The 19,410-nt window shown below is 41.1% G+C and overlaps 1 protein-coding gene across 9 annotated transcripts in view; it reads left to right on the forward strand.

Annotated features, from left to right (window-relative positions):
- The window catches only part of abi1a (abl interactor 1a), a 52,444-nt gene continuing 33,034 nt past the window's right edge, over window positions 1-19,410 (forward strand). For all 9 annotated transcript variants that reach the window (XM_087846284.1, XM_035911321.2, XM_087846282.1 and 6 more), the window contains exons 1-2: window positions 1-188; window positions 11,245-11,412. In XM_087846284.1, coding sequence (XP_087702410.1) covers window positions 72-188; window positions 11,245-11,412 — 285 coding nt within the window. In that variant the 5' untranslated portion in view covers window positions 1-71. The remainder of the gene's footprint in view (window positions 189-11,244; window positions 11,413-19,410) is intronic.

Consider the following 19,410-nt stretch of genomic DNA (forward strand, 5'->3'; position numbering starts at 1 on the left):
GCTGGGCTGGTGGCTGTTTCAATCAAAGGAAAGGCAGAGAGGGAAGGGAGGCTCTGCGGAGAGATGTTAAGATGGCAGAGCTACAAATGTTGTTAGAGGAAGAGATTCCGGCCGGTAAAAGAGCGCTCGTGGAGAGTTACCAAAACCTGACGAGAGTAGCAGACTACTGCGAGAACAATTATGTCCAGGTAAGTGAGTGAGCCACAGGGTTGTTGTATCTGTGGTCCGCCTTTTGTCGCGGAAAGCTCCGGACTGAATGGTTGTTGGGACAGGAAACGTGGATAAAGAAGTGGACTGGCTCGTCAAATGATCCCTAAAAGCTCGGAGCGGTGATAACACTTTACCCACGGGGCTTTTACGGCCGTGGGACGTTTTAAAGAGCCCCCGCCTGCCCCGCACCATTGATCACATTCATTCCGTTTACACAGAGGGTGTGTCTACTTTTTCTTTTTTAACAAAAAAATTAGTAGTACACTGGCTCGCTTCTAAACTGCCTCCACTGTCACTGCTGATAAGGAAGGCCCGTGTGTGTTTTTTAAGGCAGGCCATTGATTATGTTACACCCTATCCTAAAAATAGTTTTATTTCGAGGACAAAGTTACACCAGTTTCGTCGCTTTAATAGTGAGTTGGGTTTACGTGCGTTAACGTGAAAGCCACAGTATAACTACAAGTCCACATGAACGTAGCAGCCCTTTACATTCCTTAAGGTCAATAAACTCACCATTTAATACCACAAAAACAGTTTAAGCCCCCCACTGGGATACTTCAGGGACGTTAAAGTGATGCTATACTGTCTACATTATGGACTTGCGAGCACTTAGTGCAAATGCTCTGATGTTTATTGTTGCTGCATTACTTCTAAACTGTTAAATGTACTGTAAAAATCATAGAATGTGCAGAAAGCAGCTTGTTCAGGATAATATAGCTGGCTTGAATCACTTGGCTGTGAAGCAGACAGGACTATAAAGTCCTTGTTAGTTGGTCAATAAAGGTTGGCAGTATTGATTTTTTTTGAAACCCCTCATTCAGATTATTCATGCTTTAATTTCTGCTAGGTTTCTTTTTCATAACAAGGTAGCTAATTTACTGTAACCTAATACAGGGAGTCTGCCTGCTGTTTTTCTAGAATAAATGTGGGCCAGGATGTGATGTGACGTGATTACCATGCTGCAACTTCATTACAAAGTCTAATAACCACCAATGGCTTTGCTTTTTTTTTAGGGCACTAACAAATGTGGTAAGCCGCTGCTAAAAAAGACAGAGCAACAATGTGACAGGCAAACATTTGCAGTGAAAAGAGAGCCCACATTTTTTTTTCTCTCAGCAGGAAGACAACCCACCCATATCAGCTAAAGAGGGTGTGTCCTCTCCAGCTGTACTCCCCAAGGACTCCCTGTAATTTTGTTTTCTTCCTTGTCCTCGCAAGATTAGGCAACTTTGCCCTGCGGCAGGGTGCCTGCGCAAATGCTGCAGGGCAAAGCTTTGACCACTTTGTCTCATTTTTGCCGCTGTCAAGCAGCTTTTTTTGCCATAAAGTTGAGAGTTTTCGTTTTCTTTCTGTTGCCTGTGAAAAGCAGTGCTGTGGAACTAAACGTGGGAATTTCCTTGTTATGGGATTTTCTGTGCCACAGCCAGTTGTAGAACGAGAGGTCTCAATGTGATTTCCCACAGTGAAGCAATACTGACAAACTTTAAAATTAAAATAGTCATTTAAATCATAGTTTGTCTGCTGTGAGTTCATTTTTATCAGCGTGCCTCGTTTTAAACGCTCGCACTCAGATCTTGTGGTCGAGATGGGTTTGCTTTTTTGTGTTGAGCTCTGAAGTTATTTAAGATGGTGCGACACAGATAAATTTATATCTGCATGTAGAAAAAGAAACTCGACGATCAGCTGATTCTCATATAAGCAAGCGTTTGGCAACTGTGGGAAGGAAGAACTCCCTTTTAACAGGAAGCCTCAGGCTCATGAAGACAGCACAACTGGTAGAGGAGTTAGGAGAAACTATTTAACTATTTAAACTATTTAAAACGTTTTAATCGTAACAATATTGATTACTAATTTCCCGTTTTTGCCCCTTCCTTCCTTTATTTATTCTTTTCTGTCATTTTTGCTGCCTTAAATAAATTGCTCAGTTTGTTTGTGCTTTGTCCAAAGTGACTTGCAGTTAGTGCATTTCAGACTAGAACCAGGCAGATTTCATTAGATTTCATCACATTAAAACTAGTAAAATAGGCTTTTCTTCTTCTACTTTCTCAAAAATTACTTGTAGATTGAGCTTGATAACGCATGCTTTTTTTTTTTTGCCGTGTAGATCTTTAGAAGATGCTCCCGAAATGGTGTCATAGGACTCAAACCCCTCCAAACTAATGAGCTGAAAACTTACAAGAACATCTCAGCTGCTGCCTTCTGATGTCTTTATGTGTGCGTGGCTGTACATAAAAGGTGCAGCAGGAGTGGATGATGCTGACGAGCCTCAGCTCAGTATTTGATGTAAATTTAGTTCAGACTTGAACTAAACTGTACAAAAAGTTCTGCGGCGTGCGTCTGATCCTGCCTCTGTATTTTAGTCGAGCACCTTGTTTGAAGCGCTGACGTCAAAAAAAAAAAAGAGGGATTTTTAAGCTTTTCAGCACACGTCGCCAGCTCTCTGTGAAGTGAGTGCACTTTTCATAAGCCCTTTCTGTCTGCTGCAGACACTCTCTCCTGCTCTCTGTGTCTGATAGAAACGCACACACTCGAAAACACGCACATATCAACATGCCTCAGCTTGAATCGGCCCGTCCTTTCTGCACTCCTCCTTCACATTTCCATCCCTGCTTCTTTCTCTCTGTGCTTGTGTCATCGGGACTTTGGGGTTATGCGGACTATAGTGCAGCTCAGCGGGCTGAAGCAGATGGCGAGAGCTCTGTTTAACCAAGGACAGATCTCTGCCCCACTTTTCCAACTTGATAGTGACTTTTGTTGGTCTGAGAGTGCGTTTCGAGCTGTGCGTGCGTGGCATATGACACACTGACGGGTCAGAGTTATGCTTCCTGTTTGCCCTGCTGACTCTGAAGACCGACTCCCTGGAAATGCCTTTTCTGTGTGTCAGGAAGTGCCTCTGAAAACAAGACAAGATTCACATTAACATACCTCGGTTCAGTTTATTCTGATTGATCTTTTGATTAGAAAGATTGGAATATTTAGCTGTTTTCAAAACCCCTTTTTCATTCATGCAAATCAGAGCCATGTTTGTGTAACCTCTGCGACAAGGACGCGTCTACCGTATGCAAAGTGGGCCACCTGGCCATGTTGGCTAGAGGACGCACTGAGAGGGTTGTCAGCACAGTAATGACACAATTCAGGCTTTAATAGTCATGCTTAGGCTTTGTTTGTTATGTATAGAGCTCAGGAAACAACATCATAAAAATGAATTGGTCAGCTGAGTTATATTTCAAGCAGAAAAAGCCAAACATGCTCTGATTTAATCTTTTCAGATAAATGTATTTAGGAAGCTAAGATTCCTCTACAGCATGAGGAGATATATTTGTATTGTAATGTCTATTTTCCACTGACAAACACCACCCACATCATGGTGATTTAAAACACCCGAAACCAACCAAAACTAAACGGAGATGACCAAAACCCACTTTGGAAACGAATCAAATGGAAACTAAACTGAAATTAGAGCTAATAATTATAATTGATCGGTTTCTTATGTATATATCATGGTTAAAAGGATCTTGGGGAGCACTACTGCATATACATTTAATGCTATTTGTGGCCCTAAAGGCAGCTGCCTACTGTCTGGATAATTCTGCTGAAAGCTAAAAATGTAAAACTAAAGCTTATCTAAACTTAATAAATATTTAATCTTTAAACTAATAGTGACAAAGTGGTTAAAACCAATAAAGGTTTTCAAGCAAACACGAGTACTGTGGTAAAAACGTTAACAGCAGCTTATCCTTGTTCCTTTTTTCTTGGTCTTTGGGCAGGTATCCATCAAATGTCTTAAGAGTTCGTCCAACTCCAGAGTTCAGTTTTTTGTTGTTGTTTTTTCAGCATAAAAAATTGTGCCCGTCAGTTTTTTTTACTTAAGGATAAAATCCACTTTTGTTTGTCAAATGTTCAAAAACTGCAGTAAAACCGACAGATTTCTGTTAAGTAAGGTAACACAGACTCCGTGTTAACTGTATGTGAACAAGTCATGCTTATGTGCATAGTCACTGTTTAAAGGCCTTCTTTAAGCCAGATCTCAGCTGTCATAGGGCAAAAGGAGTGGTACACCAGGACAGATAGTCAGTCCTGCCGATCATATTTAACTCTCTCATCATTTAATCTCTACATTTATAGTCAATAAATCGTTAAAGTTTTCAGCGGTCATTGTCCACTCATTTCTAAACAAGGAAAGGCGTTTGTGGCACTTAATGTATTTTGAATGGATGCTTTTCGGACACTCCTAAAGCCACCATACAGGGCCATTGTGTATTGTATGTATGGTCGGCAAGGTCAGTCTCTCAATTGCCCCTCGGGGATAAATAAAGTCTTCTGAATCTGAATGTTTCCACTATCTGAATACCAGCAATGCACACGCCTTTACTACATTGATAATTGGGAATTCCTTAGAAAGGTCTTGCCTGCAAGTTGGTCCAAATTCCTGATGAAATCACAGCGATGTGTGGCAGCGCTGTATAGTGAGATGTTTACAACGGGGAAAAAAGGGGAAATGGAAGTGTTATGTAGAAAACCAGGAGGTCATAAGTCAGAGTAAATTCTGTCTTGCAAGCAAGTGTTTTTTTTGTTTGTGCTGAGGCAGCACGATGCCCACTTTTTCTTTAAAAAAGGAAAAAAAGAAGTGCGGGCTGCTCCTGAATGAGTTGTTTTAAAATGTGAGCTTGTAATCGATGCAGGCAGCATCACATGTAAGAGGCGAGGCCTGGCCATCGATCAGTAGTTTGACAATCCCGGTCATATAACCTTGGTGTACCTGTCCTGTGCTGCTTTTCCCAGGAGAATTCGTGAAAGTTTTTCTCTTGGAAGAAGGCCAGTCTTGCCTAAAGGTGATAAATATAGGTTTGTGTTTTTTTTTAACATAGCTTTGCCTCTCTGGGTTACTTTGAGTCCTCATTTCCTGTCCTTTCTCTCTGCCTCTCCCTCTCTCCTGCTCTCTGTGGAGTGGCCTGGTTTTTCTTGCAGCACGGAGAGGCCTAGCGGCTCTGAGCCTACCAGCCAGACCCATTCATCCTTTTGACCACCTGTCACTCCTCCCCCTCAGCTGACCGGGGTTGGTTTGATCCAGACTGTTGAACCGATCTGTTACAGTGTGGGAGTTTTGGACAGTCGGATTCATTCTGGTGGTACTGTTTAGGCTTACAGTTGGATTCATAAGGAGTAAAGCCTTTCCCAACTTTTGGTGTTTTTTTGCTTGTTTATCAGTTAAGCACTTTGTGCTTTCTGCCAGATGAAGCAATTACCAAGTCTCTCAATAAAGGTTAATGAGTTTCCTTCATGTGCAAACTTCCCTTTTGTGTCTCTTCCCTGACACACTGAAGGAATTTCTAATAGCGTGCTGGCAGATTTTCAAGGTCAGGTAGACCTTATGGCCTTTCAGTCAGCCTCCATCTGCCCCTTTGAGGGAGGAGAAGGAATTATGAATTCACTTATCGTGCTGCAGTGTTATTTTATTTTATTTTTTTAAATTTTTAATTTTAGAGAGCTGAGACCTTGTAAAAGGAGGGACTCAAGTTGTTTCATGTGCAGGTTTTCTTTATTCCTCACACGTTCCAGAGTCACTTTCACCATCCTGTCTCGGCAGGTAGGTCGTTCTTAGTTTAATCATCTCAAGGAGTGGATATAATAATGTATACTGAAAATTGTTAATTCAACACTTAGCACCTTCTAAAACATTTAGGCTTTATAAAACAAAGTAAAGCTTCAACAGTTCTGTGATAAACTGACTTATTAATTGGCACAGATTTAACCAGAGAGCATTTAGAAAACAGATGTTTTCCCATAAACATGTTTTTATATGAGTATGGAGAATCTGTAGGCAAGGGACAAGATTTGTGGTTCTGGTATTTTTCTGGTTTCTGTTTGTAGTCCGTTTGTAGTTCTGTTGACCGATTGTGTTTGGTTGCATACAGGTGTACAGTCATTTTATCAATTTATCTTTTTATTATCTCTTTAAAAAAATGTCTTCATTTGTAAACCAGTGGGAATAACAGATGGAACAGGACATCTTGCCTTGGGCAACTTTTGAAAACCCCAAGAAATTAGCTGTTCCTCTGAGAGGCTAAAATAGGAGATCAGTTGATGGGCTCTGAGACTGATACTTGATCATTTCTGAAGTCAATTTTTAAAGGACAAATACCCCAAAGTTAGTGGTAGCAGCCTCTCCAAAATAAATATCTGATGGGTTTTCTTAGAGGTGTATGGTAGCAAATTGAACGCCCTATGAAGTTTGGATTTTCTCATTCGTGACAGGTGTGTGGAGATATATTGATTAACTGTTAGCGGTGTCCACACAGAAAGCAATTTGCAGCAATGTGGCAACCAGATACCATCGAAGATTTTTAACCAAGCAACTGAAGCAACTACCAACCACAGGGAAGAATACTGTCGATTGACATATGAGGGGGTGGTAAATACATTGGCAGTAACCAGCACCCAGAGCAGTAAATGTCAACTAGGGAACAAAGTGACCAGCAAATTGTTTCCAATGTAACCTTAGAACAAGGAAGTCTAACAGAAAACTTAGTCAGTTCAAGAAAATCTCACATTTGTCAGCCGGGGTTTTAGTTCCGAGTGAAGTCCTTTCATGGTTGTGTCAGATACCTGCTGCACCGAAAGTAGCTTTATTTCCATCAAACGTTAAGCAACGACTGTAATTGCCTTGAAATGCACGTTACTAGACTGGTAAGAAGCAGAAAGCAAGGTATTGTCTTAAGCTGGCCGCAAAGTAAAGCTCAACCACAGTTCAGCCATATCAGCTGATCTACTTAGCAAATATGATGGAAGCGTGGGGAAGTCCCAGTACAGACTGACACCACCAAAGATAAATCACAGCAGCAGCAAACTGGAAACGACAGTCTTCCTTTAACTTTAGTGGTACTGACATAGTTACATTCGGTCTCAGATTGCTATCACAGTTTTGCCTTGCGTTTGAGCTGTAATATATCACTGCACGATGGCAGAGGGAACTAATTGATCAGGTAATAGCTTTGGTAACACGTGGTCAGATCTTAAACGTGTCTCTCGTTCATGGGCTCCACCTTTCGCACATCAATACAGCGGCTCACTAGCTCTAGGCTGCCTCACTTATCTTGCCCCGTCCAGTCTGCAGTAATCAGCGGTCGATACATCACTGGGCAGCAAAGTGCCATGTGAGCTCTACAACCTTCCAGCTGGATTTAGGCTTATTCTTTCAGTTCAGCACAGAACTGCTTTGGGAAGAGGATTGATCCCTGCTAAGGTTTTCTTCCTTTAGACAAAGTTGCAGGAGTTGTCAGGCCTAATATCTAGGATTAGTTTTTCCTCATGTTCAGTCTGAAGATTGTACTTCTGTCCCATTGTGTTTGTTTTTGGCTTCTGTGAGCTCATCCCCCACACTTGTGGTTCATGGTGAAACCCCTCAGCAGCTCTTGAGGATGTATGACATGTTGCGGAATTCCAAACATTCCTAAAAGTGTGTGGGATTTATTTTTGTGTGTGTGTGTGTGTGTGCTGAGCACACTTGTGAACAAGTGAGTGCACATTAACCCAGATGGGTTTGTCAGCTGTGTAAATCAAAAGAAGCAGAAATGTTTATGCAAGTTCTAGCATTTGCTGCAACACCAACAAATGTATCCCACACTGAACCCTTTGTTTTTTTTGTCATGTTCCTAATTTCTGGATGATTCAGTGAAACAGACATTTGGTCTCAGTTCCTTGAGTCCTCTTTTGGTCGTGTCGGATCATCAGGAGGAATACTCATTTTGTCCATTTCCTACTTCTGCTACTGCTTTTGGGCGGAAGGGAAGCAGGAACCCGTCTGACCCCGAGGAGTTTTTCCTTTTTACGGCACTTAATGCAGCCAGCAGAGCCTGACATGGAGGCGTCTTGTTTAAGAAAAAAAAACAGAAACTCAATTGCGCTTCAGCGGCCGTTATCTTGCCAGACTGGATGGGTGAGATGAAGAGTGTCTAACCTTCCAAGAGTTTCAAAAAACCCTGCAGAAAACAGGAAAGCCTTTCTTGTGACTGCCACTCCTTTATCTTTTCGTGAGTTTTTTCAGCTTGCATACGTGCAGCATGGAAAACAGTTCAATTATTTTGGGTTTTTGAAGAATTGTCACTCTGATTGTGTGTTTGTGTTTTATGCTGTCAAGGTGGTGGTTGATTATCTCGCTTGCCCCTGCTCCCAGCTACATATTTATTGTGCGTAGTCAGCCCGTGCATTCCTCTCTACTCCCCTTATAAACCCAGCTCAGGTGCTGACAGCCTGTCTGCTGCTGCCTGGATATTCCATAGTCTCTTTCACTCAGTCATTACTCAGCTCAGAAATATGAGATAAAGTGCCCCAGGAGCGCTAAAGCTCTCTCAGAGCCCACCTCATTCTCTGCATCTCCCTGCCGTGGAAGAGTGTACTCAGCTTGCCGGTGCTGTTGTTTTGAGCTGATTGTGCACACCGTTTGTTGCTTGTCTGCTAAAGCACTGTTTGTTCTCATTTTTTAGGATCTACTACATCTCTCCCATTGTCTTTTTTTTTTTTTTTTTTTTTTTTTTTTTTTTGAAGAAATGTGCAGATTGCTGGGTAATTGGACAACAAATCTGGTTGTTCTTGAGGATTTGATGCGTGAACCAGCAAAGGGACTAGGGATGCCAGGGATGTAACTAGAGCAGGAGGATCTAAGATTGCCGCCAGTGGCGATGCAATCAAGTGTTGCATCTGTCCTCCCGGCTCCCACCGCTGACCTCATATCACGGCTCTGGCAGCTAATGCAGAGTGAATCATTCTGTTCAGAAAAGGAAGAATAGAGGGCAAAGAGGGATCTGTTATTTAACTATTTGGGAAATATATAGTGAAATGGCTGAAAAGCGGGCTGTGCAGCTCACTGAGAGTGTCAGTGCAGGTAAAACATTTACCTTCGTGTAAACCAGGAAAGATCAGCCTGGCCTTTTTGCTTCGTCACGTCAGCTTTCTTGACGGACGAGTCGTTGTAGCGGCTGCGTCTCAAAGGAGAGGAAACGGCAGCGAAGGGCAGCCTGTGGTGCACTAATTTTAAGTCCTGGCCTTGCACCTTCAATTTCAAAGTGATACACATTGGTTAATTTGTGCTGTCATCAGCTTACATGTTCTGTACTTAACACCGCGGGAAACTTTGAGTCAGCAGGACGGGCGATCGTGCATGTTTTGGAGCGTTTTGCACTGCAGCCGTTCGAGAACGCAGCCCAAACAGCATCACGTTGTTTTCTTTTCTTTGGATTTAAGCTTTGGCAACCTTGAATGAATTTGTATGTCTGACAGAAATGGAGACAGTAGAGTTTACACATCACACTTGAGCTGTTTGTGATCCGAAACATCAATGGGCCTGTTTGTCTGTGCTGTTCACAGCTGCAGTGCATTAACAAAAACAACATAATCATGCAGTTTTTTTTTTTTGTTATAACAGTATTGCAAACAACATATTTGCATTTGCAGTCTTTGTATCTATAATGAATGGATCTTGCACAACGTCTCTTCGGGGCCGTGTTTATTCATTTTAAACTAACTTGTGGCGTGATATGTAGGCCAGCAGTTCTGCACAGCTAAGCACGAGCTGTTCACTAATCTGTTTATACAGCAAAAATCTGCATCCTCTTGCAATTTGGAAATTGCTATCATGGATGTAAAGGCTGGTTTATTTGTTTGTTTGTTTTGTTTGTTTGCGGTTGTTGTTTCATCTGTTTCCCTCCAGCTGTTAATCCACGCACCACATTGCATATTGCGGCGTCAGTGGTAGGTGTCTGCGTGCACGCATGAACGAGTGTGTGATTTCAACAGATGGCCTTTTGCACTGAACCCTCTGGAGGAATCTTTCCTGCTTCCTGAGGCTGTTATCACCCAACACATCTGCCGCTTTGATTCCCGCTAAAAGAAACACCGGCCGTGGAAAAGCCGGCGCTGCAGCTCTCCTGGTCAGGAGCTTTTAGCCAGCCATATGGACAGTTTGTGTATTAGTTGCGTCGATTGTTTTCTTTTGCACTGTCACCTCTCTTGTCTTCATATGGTCAAATATTTTCTTTCTTATTTCTTTTTTTCCCCTCTGTTTTGCCCCCTTAATGCTACCATTAGCTATCATCACCTCACCCACTGCTGCCACCACCTGTCTTCTATTACAGCACCCTGTTATCAAAGCCCAGTGTTTACCCTCCAGGCAGTGCTCTTTGGACTTGGTGACTGAGAGCAGTGTAGGGAAGAGCCCACAGAGATCAAACACAACAGCTCATCAGCCTGGAGCTATGCCCGTCTGAAGGGAGGTGGCTGAACAACATGTCGTTAAATTGTTACTGAATACATTGCTGCATACATGTAAATGTTTAGCTTCATATACGTCGAGTGGGCCTGTTATAGGCCACGCAGACATGCTTGATTATACCAAAAATATGATACTAGGTGTTTTTTGACATGATGATATATAAAAATGTACTTTAATTGTGTAGCGCCTTTTCAAAAAAGTGATTGGATAGATAAAAAGAAGAGTATTCATGTTGTAAATTCACATGGAGAGCCAAACAGAATAATTGGAAAGCTTTTTAAAAGGGTGCAAACAAAAAAATATAAAAAGGAAAAACTAGATTAATAGAAACAAGAGGATAGAAATAAAAAACAAAGAAGACAGAAGAAAAGGGGACAATAAATCTGCACGTAACGTTGCAAAGTTTCCTACTTAAACTAGATGTGAAATAGCAGAGGTGTGGCTGTTATCTGATCTTGAATTACAAGTGAACTGTTGCTATCAGCGCTGTGCTTTATTATTGATAATACGAATGAATTGTTGTGTTGAATCTGTCAGGTTCAGTTCTGTGAAGCAGTCTCTGAGTTTAGAAAAGCGGATATTTTGCTCTTGAATGGTGCCTTCAGGATCCGTTACATGGTGGTATCTCAGAACTGAGAGTTGGGGAGGAAATGGTCTTTGCAGTGTTTTTGGCCTGAAGCCAGCACAAAGCTGACTTGTAGATGGGGTTAAAAGGTGGATGTTATGTAAATTTTAATAGTAACTGACATTTTTATTTCTGTGCACAGGCCCAGGACAAGAGGAAAGCTCTGGAGGAAACCAAAGCCTACACCACCCAGTCCCTGGCTAGCGTGGCCTACCAGATTAATGCCTTAGCCAACAATGTGCTGCAGCTGCTGGACATCCAGGCCTCACAGCTGCGGCGCATGGAGTCCTCCATCAACCACATCTCTCAGGTCAGAAATACACACAGAAACTCCTGGCCACAGACCAAGCAGCTGTGAAGATCGCTGCCCCACGCTTTCCACTTCTCCTCTCACTTTCACACAGACTCGGTTATTTTAAGTCACAGCATGACACACTAGCATCTATGGTTCCCTTTATTGGTTTATCAGTCTTACTCAAGTCCTGACTGGTGGTCTGTTTGTTTTTATTTTATGTCAGCGTGGTTGAGAAGCATAAAAATGATGAAACAGTTCCCCCCAACAGCCATCGACATCCTCAAAACACAGGGTTAGATTTGTCATAGCTGGTTGTAATCCATTCATCCACAGCATATTACTTTTGTTTTTTAAATAAATAAGCTAAAATAACAGCATTTGAAAGCTTTATTCTGTCGCCTATTTAAAGAAAAACTTAGAAATAATAGATTTGACATTTTTTGTCAGTCACAAACTGTCAGAAGTCTGTTTAATGCTGTTTACTTTATTTGTTTTTTAGATTTTAGCTTATGTAGAAACAGGCATGTTGCAAGAAACAAAGCCACACATCACGCTGTTTATTGCCCAAGCAAAATTAATCCTGTCCTAGATGTGCTTTTTAAAGTACGCAAAACTTTGCATCAAATACTTTACAGCTGAAATATAAAAGTTTGAAAACAAATGTTCTCCGTTCTCTTCGGTTTCTTTACTACTTAGCAAGTCGTTTGCAAGTGTTTGCAGACAAGCCGGTGTCTTCCACACAAAGAGCCGGTGACTGCACTTTACTCGCCAAAGAAATGCCAGCAACGTACCCACAACCACTCGCCAACATGTTGAGCAATACATGTTTTACCCTAGTGGTTACCAGTGGGTCATTGGCAGATCTGTAGGTCAGAGCAAGTTTGGCTTGAACAAGCAATTTCACAGCAACTGCCAGCAACCGACAACTGTTGGCAAATACTCAGTTTTAGCAACCGGTGGTTGCCAGGCGATTGCAGCCTCTAGGCCTGTGCGACCGGAGCCTTCGATACGAAGCCCCTGGTCACTTTTGTTCAGTGCCAGTTCCAATAAAGCTTTTGCAAACACGAGGTTTGTATCCTCAGGACTGACATGAGGGGAAAAAAGAGATGATGGAACGTTTTCTCTGGGAAAATTTCAACCTGAAATTGCATTATGTAGTTCATTATGAATGTGGTTCAATTGAGCAGAGACTTTTAAAATTATATTGAGAGTAAATAGCTCACTCTTTTACTTATTGACAGTGTTCAGTATTTTAGCAGCCCAACTGTTAAACGCTTTTGTTAAATGACTTTAACCACATTGCTAACACATACAGTAGCTCACTCCTGTAGCCGTTCCTCTCTGCAGGGTGAGGGTTTTGCCATGTGCAGGTAAATCCAGCCGCTCATCCAATGAAGGCATTAAGAGCTCAGACAAATCAAACAAAGAACTCCAGCCATGTGGCATCTCATAGATTAGAACTGGGAGAAATTCACCACACCCTGAGCACGCCAAAATTTGTGTTAAAATGACTATACATGGAGTGGTTGGATGAGGACTGGAGGCTCTAGTTCCTTTGATTTAGTTTTCCTTGCTTTTTCTTGATAACAAGACGTACTGAAGGTCACATTTTTAGTCTGGTGGTGGAAAAGATCATTTGCGACGCCGGAGGGTTTGTGAGGGAAAGGAACAGACGATGACTGATGATGAGCAAAGAAAGCGGAGAGAGACTCCCAAAAAGACAAATTTACTTTAAGTTTTGAGTCAGTATCCTGACAAACAGCCTTCAGCTGATACCAAGGTCACTGTGACACCACTGCCTGCCTCAGTCTCCATGACAACCCCCTGAGCTACATCTAAAAAGTATTTGAAAGACAGCTAGACACGTTGTTTCAGATCAGCAAAGAAGGCCGTGCACTAAACTCCGCTTAGTTTACACTATTCGACTTTGTTTCCATGGTCTCGTATCTTGTCGTGGGAAATTCCAGACTTCCTTTGCTATATTTAAACTCAATGTTGTGCACAGTGTGTAGCCATGGAGAAGCCTCTAAGATGACTAAATAGTGTCACTTTAGGTCAGCTGACAACCAGGTTTCCCCTCATTATGCCCTTCTCATTTATTAAAAAAAAATTATAATAATAAAGCAAGAGCACTAAAAGAGCATCGATGCACCACTTTCCTGATTCTGATTTTGCTTTCTAACAAATATAAATTTGCATTGTTTATAAAAAAATTGAACAATAAAAATATTTTCCACAGCTACACCTGATTATACTTTTTTTCATTTAATCACACACTTGGATAGATCTTGGAATAAAGTGCTCCATGTTACTGGGCAGAATTGACATTGTAAATGTGACTTACCCAACATGTTGTACCTTCTTGTAAAGCTTCCAATTTTAAAGGAACTTATCTCCTAATCACTTGAATTTGAGAATAAATGTCAGACTAACGCTTACATCCAGTGTTGAAGAAAATGGCCAACTCTGACCACAGTGGTAGAAAGAAAGAAAGGTGTGTACTCAAAAGCACTGTAAAACCATTTAATATCACATTGTTATGTAAATGAAATTGATTTTAAATGGCAGATAGATGCATTGCACTTATTCCAAAAGCTAAATTAATTTGATGAGTGTGGCTTATGTTAGCCAGTTGGCATGTTTTTACAGTACTCTGGTCAGGTGGTTATGCTTGTTTCTGCAGCCTTCATGGAGCCACCTATTTTTGGTAGTGCTAGTAGTGCTACTGGTAGTGCTATTTTTGCTATTTTTGTCAAACTCTTGAACGACACACTGCACATCATACCAAGATTTATGTTTTAGCTAATAGCTCTTTGAGAATCTCCCTGTTGAAAAACCTTAAGAAAGCCCGGGGATCTGTTGCTCAAGATCATTGAGCAATAAAGTTTCACAAAAGTGTGACTCTTTGGAAGCAAAATAAAAGATGATCAGCAGGCCAACGTTTACTCTATTATTATGATAGGAAGGTCAAAGCTAATTAGCTGAAAAGCCAGTGACCAGGTGATGCATATCTACTTCAAACTACTATTTTCCCCAGCTGACAGCCTTTGTAGCTACAGGAATAACACTCTGCTGCCTCTTTTTTTTTTATATATATAATTGGTCTCTGGAAATGTAAAGGATTTAGCAGCTTTGTCTGTTGCCAAACATACGCCACAGTGCCTAATATCCTTTTCATTCATTACGCCTTCTTCTCTGCCTGGTTGCTTTTATGAATAAGTGAGAGCAGAGGTCTTAACGAGTTAGGCATTATGAAGCATATCTCTGTTTTTAATAACAAAAAGGGAGGGCTGTGTGAGCTCTGCAGGCTGTGGGTTTGTTATAGGTCTCTGCTGTCGTGTTCAGAGGTGGATCATTATCGTGTTGCCCTCACAGCTCATGGATATGAGATTAGCGGAAGCCCTAAAGGCCACTGTTGCATTCTGCTGAATGGTTAATGGAGAGGAAAGCCTGTAACTTGCGGGTGAAATTTCCTTATTTGCCTCTGAAATATGATGAACACGCTGTTGCGTGCGCTGGATGAGTCCTATAATTTTCCCTATAATCAATTTTTTCAGTATCATAAGCCTGTACCAGTTCCTGCTCAAAGCTAGAGATGCCTCATAGTACAGTCAGTGCCTGTGGTGAGACGTGTGCTGGCGTCATGGCAGCTTTCTTTGGTTTGCCCACAGTTAGGAGGGATTCACTCTGGTCAGGGTGTGTCTGCTTTGTGATGGCATCTCTCCGTCTGGAATATAGCACATTCATGTTGTTTACCTTTGTGCTGGGGTGCATACGAGTGACTAATGGGTTCTGTTTTGCCAAATTAGAAAACTGTAGGGTGCTCCGTATGGCACATGAAAGTTATTTTATTTGTTGTAAAAATTTCCACCATGTGTTTGTGATGTCGTACAAAGAAATCAGGCAATCCCTGATTCATTTTTCCCGTTTCTTTCTTTTTCTAAACTCGAGACAGCTGTCTTTGCTCTTATCTGTTGGCCTTCTTGTTTCCAGTACTTGGTCCCTTCTTCATCATGAGTCTTGAGAAATGCCAAGCTATGACTGGCCAGCGACCAACTTGTAGTTTGTGCTGTCTCTGCCAAGGCACAGCAAGAAATTATGACTTGTTTTTGACTCAATTGACAGTGTGACCATCTTGTCAGACAAAATATTGAGCTGTCTCCAGGCTCGATATGAAGCAGATGGACACAGAAGATGAAGCTCGGCTCATTTGTAGCAGATCAGAAAACATAAATGTGATGTCTTTATATTTACAGCATTTTGTAATAATTTAGTCTCTGCTACATTTGATCGTACCCAAATTACTTGTTGTTATTCAGTGGATATCAGTGTCCTGCTGCAGTACAACTTACATAAATGTTTCAATGTGTTCCTCTGGGTGTTTGTTGGCGTGTCACCTTCCCTGCTGTCATTGCCATTTACAATCTCTTTGCAGTATTCAGGCGGAAGGTCTAAAGGGAGAATAGAGTAGCTAGCGGGGCTTCCACCTTGTGCTGCGTGTGAAGTGGCTGCTAAGAGGCTGTGAACAGGGAGTGCTTTGTTTGTCCGGCGGAAGAAAGCGGTGCCTCGCATTGAGAACCTCTCTGTGATACCCCGAATAGAGAGGGAGGACGGGAAGAAAGGGTGTATGTGTTTTTGGATGCGTTCTCCTTAAATTCAGTCTCCATTGCATAATTTGATTTCACGCAATTCACCCAGAGGCACTGAAAATACAGCAAGAGAGAGTAAAGCCTCTCTCATTTACCTGCGATAGATGTCTGATTCAATCATAGTTACATCAAGTTTTTCATGAGTAAGTGTTGGATATGGAAAGATGGGACATGATGGAAAAACAAAGTAATTTATCAAGAAAGACACCTGAAGAAACTCAAAGATGGCTCTTGGCTACCAGTTTGGTCAACACTTTCTATTAGAGGTGATGACGTACCTCTCCTCTGCTTGCATGGTGAAACAGAGAGAAGAGGAGAGAAACTTGACCAAATAAAGATATTAACTATTAAGCATTTATAGTTAATATCAATTTCATTTAAAGGCAAAATTGATGAGCCATAGATAGGGCTGCCACGATTAGTCGACTAGTCACGATTACGTCGACTATCAAAATCGTCGACGACTGATTTAATAGTCGACACGTCATTTGAAGCTTTGTAAGATCACAATAGACGCAGGAATAAGTAGTAGGATTTAAGAGTGTAATAACGGACTGAAACAGAAGATGGCAGCACTGCATGTACAAGGATGCCAGCTGCCGTTAAACGCAGAAGAAGAAGAAGCTGTGTCCCAGAATTCATAGCGCGGCCCAGCTCAGTTTCCAACAATGGCGGCAGCTAGTTAGTTTTAATATTACTGTTATTATTCTTTCTGGGTCACAAAATAAACGTTTAGCATATTTTCAGGCGAGAATGTAACTGTGTAAACCTCAAATCTGCTCAGTTTATCAAGACACCACATATTTTCAAAAGCGCTCCAACGTTTTCGGAGACGTCTGTTACCCACTAGCTCGATAGCTAGCCGGGGGCAAGGCTAACTAGAGCCCGTGAGAACACCGGACTCCCGGCAAATCGTTTTCAAACCCACCGCCATCTTTCACTACTCAGGTTAAACATATATAAGTCACTTAAAAATGTTATTGTTTGGGTTTTTTTTAGTATTTTATTTGTTCCTGAGTAAATCGGTTTGGCTGAGATTAAAGTTATAGTTTTTACACAGCTGTATGAACGTCAAGCAGACAACTGATTATCAGAAGTGTGAGATGCTGGAGAATATACTCTGGTGTCCCGTTATATTTTAAATAGCAAGGAGTTTATTAAACTTCACCAAAACAATCTGCAAATTTCATTAAAATTTAATAAACTATCATCTTGTCTTTATTTTTAGTTAGCACATACCTTACACACTTAAAGCTGTAAGCTAATGATAGTTATATAAGAGCAGATGCTGCTGGTGCAATAAGCTGTACGTTTTACGTCCAATGGATCCATGATCTGATGAGTTGACTAATCGCAAAAATAATTGGTGACTAGTTGACTATCAAAATAATCGTTTGTGGCAGCCCTAGCCATAGAATTACTGGAAGAGTTACAGGCCAGAGAAAGGGGAGAAACAACCTAGTGAATATAATAATGTATCTTAAAGCTTCCAGGGTAAATAGGTGTTACATAAACACTTTTATGCCAATACTTTTGGGTGGTGGTGAGTCTGCAGTGTTGTTATCAACTCAGTGACATGACTTCCTGTTCTTTGCTGCTCTGCTCACAGTGAAACAAAGAGCAGAGGAGAGAAACCAGCGCAAATAATCAGCACATGATGCAGCAGAGACAAACTGAGCTTAAATGAAAGAAAATATATTGGATTATTACAATGAATATGTGATTTTTGTGATTCTTTATTTTTGTTTCAGCTCTGCTCTCATTATTTTCACAATGGTGGATTTTTTTTGTTTGTTTGAACAAAACTACACAGTATTCACATTTTCTTTAATGGGAGTGAATTAACCCAACATTTATAGCTGTTCTTATTGGCTACATTTTGGTGAAAAAGACTATTAAATAACAAAAGACATTTGTTAACAGATGTACAACATAAGGAGTTAAAGATTTTGAACGTCTGCAGTATGAGCAAAATTTTGACGGTAATCTTCTTATCTTTTTAAATAAAATGACTCAATTTTTTGTAATGCTTACATTTGCTAATCGAAGACGAGAACGAAGCAAAGGTAATGTCGGTAAATTGAGCATGAAAATATGCCACACTAAAAAAGAGGGTCACATACTTAAACTCACATTCTGACCTATAAATAAAGACCCGGTGATTTGTGTATATATGTGGTTATGACCATTTTTAGTGGCACAGTCTTAAGTTCTCTTGACTCTTGACTGATCGCATCGGGGAAGAAACTCAATCTTAGGCCACGAATGGAGGAAACTGTGATCGTTAAGACCTTTTAAGACGGTGCGAATTCAGCATCAATACAGCACAACAGAGTAAAATGATATCAAAATAAAAGGAAAAGTGCAAGTAATTAAACCCTGTAAAATATTTAGATGAATTGATTTAACTTTCTAGCATTTATCCTGTGAAACTGTAGATTGCACTTGCATTATAGCACAAATCGATTTATCAGTGTTGACTAATCTAATGAAAATGATCCTTTGACAGTGTTGTAATAAAACAAGTGACGCATTATTGAAAATACTTGACTGTTTGTTTTGCCAGCTCATATTTATTTGTAGCGATTTCAACCGCTCTCTCTTACATTTGGACCTGGCTTGTGTGCAGACTGAACTCAGTGAACGCAGTGAATGCAGAAAGCAGCTGATACGCACACACACACACGCACAATGAAAACTCAGTTTGTTCCCACAGCTGTGAGGTTCACTCAGATGGCGTTTCTACAGTTACACAATATTCTTATCTGATCACATGTTTGTGTTCAGAGTCGGATTCGGTTTGTGTTTATGAGGCCAGGTTGGCACACTTACTGTTTCAGTTATTTGTCATTTCAATCGTCATTCCTCGGATGAGCAGTTGCATGCCTTTACAGTCCACTGCTTGTGTGTGTGTAAAAGGCTGTGATAAGAGAGCATGCATGCTAGGAATTAAGGTTGTGTCTGTGCTGCAGTGCTGACTTGCTGACCTCCTGTTGAGGAAGAAATGGCATCGCTCCAAACAGGAACTGGAACCACCTTGTTCTGTCTGCGTTTCTGTGTGCTTCTTGTGTTTCCTGCTGATCCCTCTGCTCGCTCTCTCTTTTCTCTCGCCTGGTGGTCTGCTTTCCACTCTTAGATATTTACACGTTTTTCTACATGACTGTTCAGTGGATTATAGTGATGTGGCAGGATCGGCGGTCAGATCCTTGTGTGGTCTCTTGCCTCTTAACAGCAGTTATTTAAAATATGGGGTTTGTATTGGAAGGTTTGGATTCACAAAAAAAAAAATGGGGGGTTAGAAAATTATTCTGTGGAAAGAAATTCACAAATCTGTGACGTATAAATGAAGTTAGACCTTTTTTTG

Source organism: Neolamprologus brichardi, chromosome 9 (assembly GCF_056152115.1).
Source record: "Neolamprologus brichardi isolate AB-2024 chromosome 9, ASM5615211v1, whole genome shotgun sequence".
NCBI lineage: Eukaryota > Metazoa > Chordata > Actinopteri > Cichliformes > Cichlidae > Neolamprologus > Neolamprologus brichardi.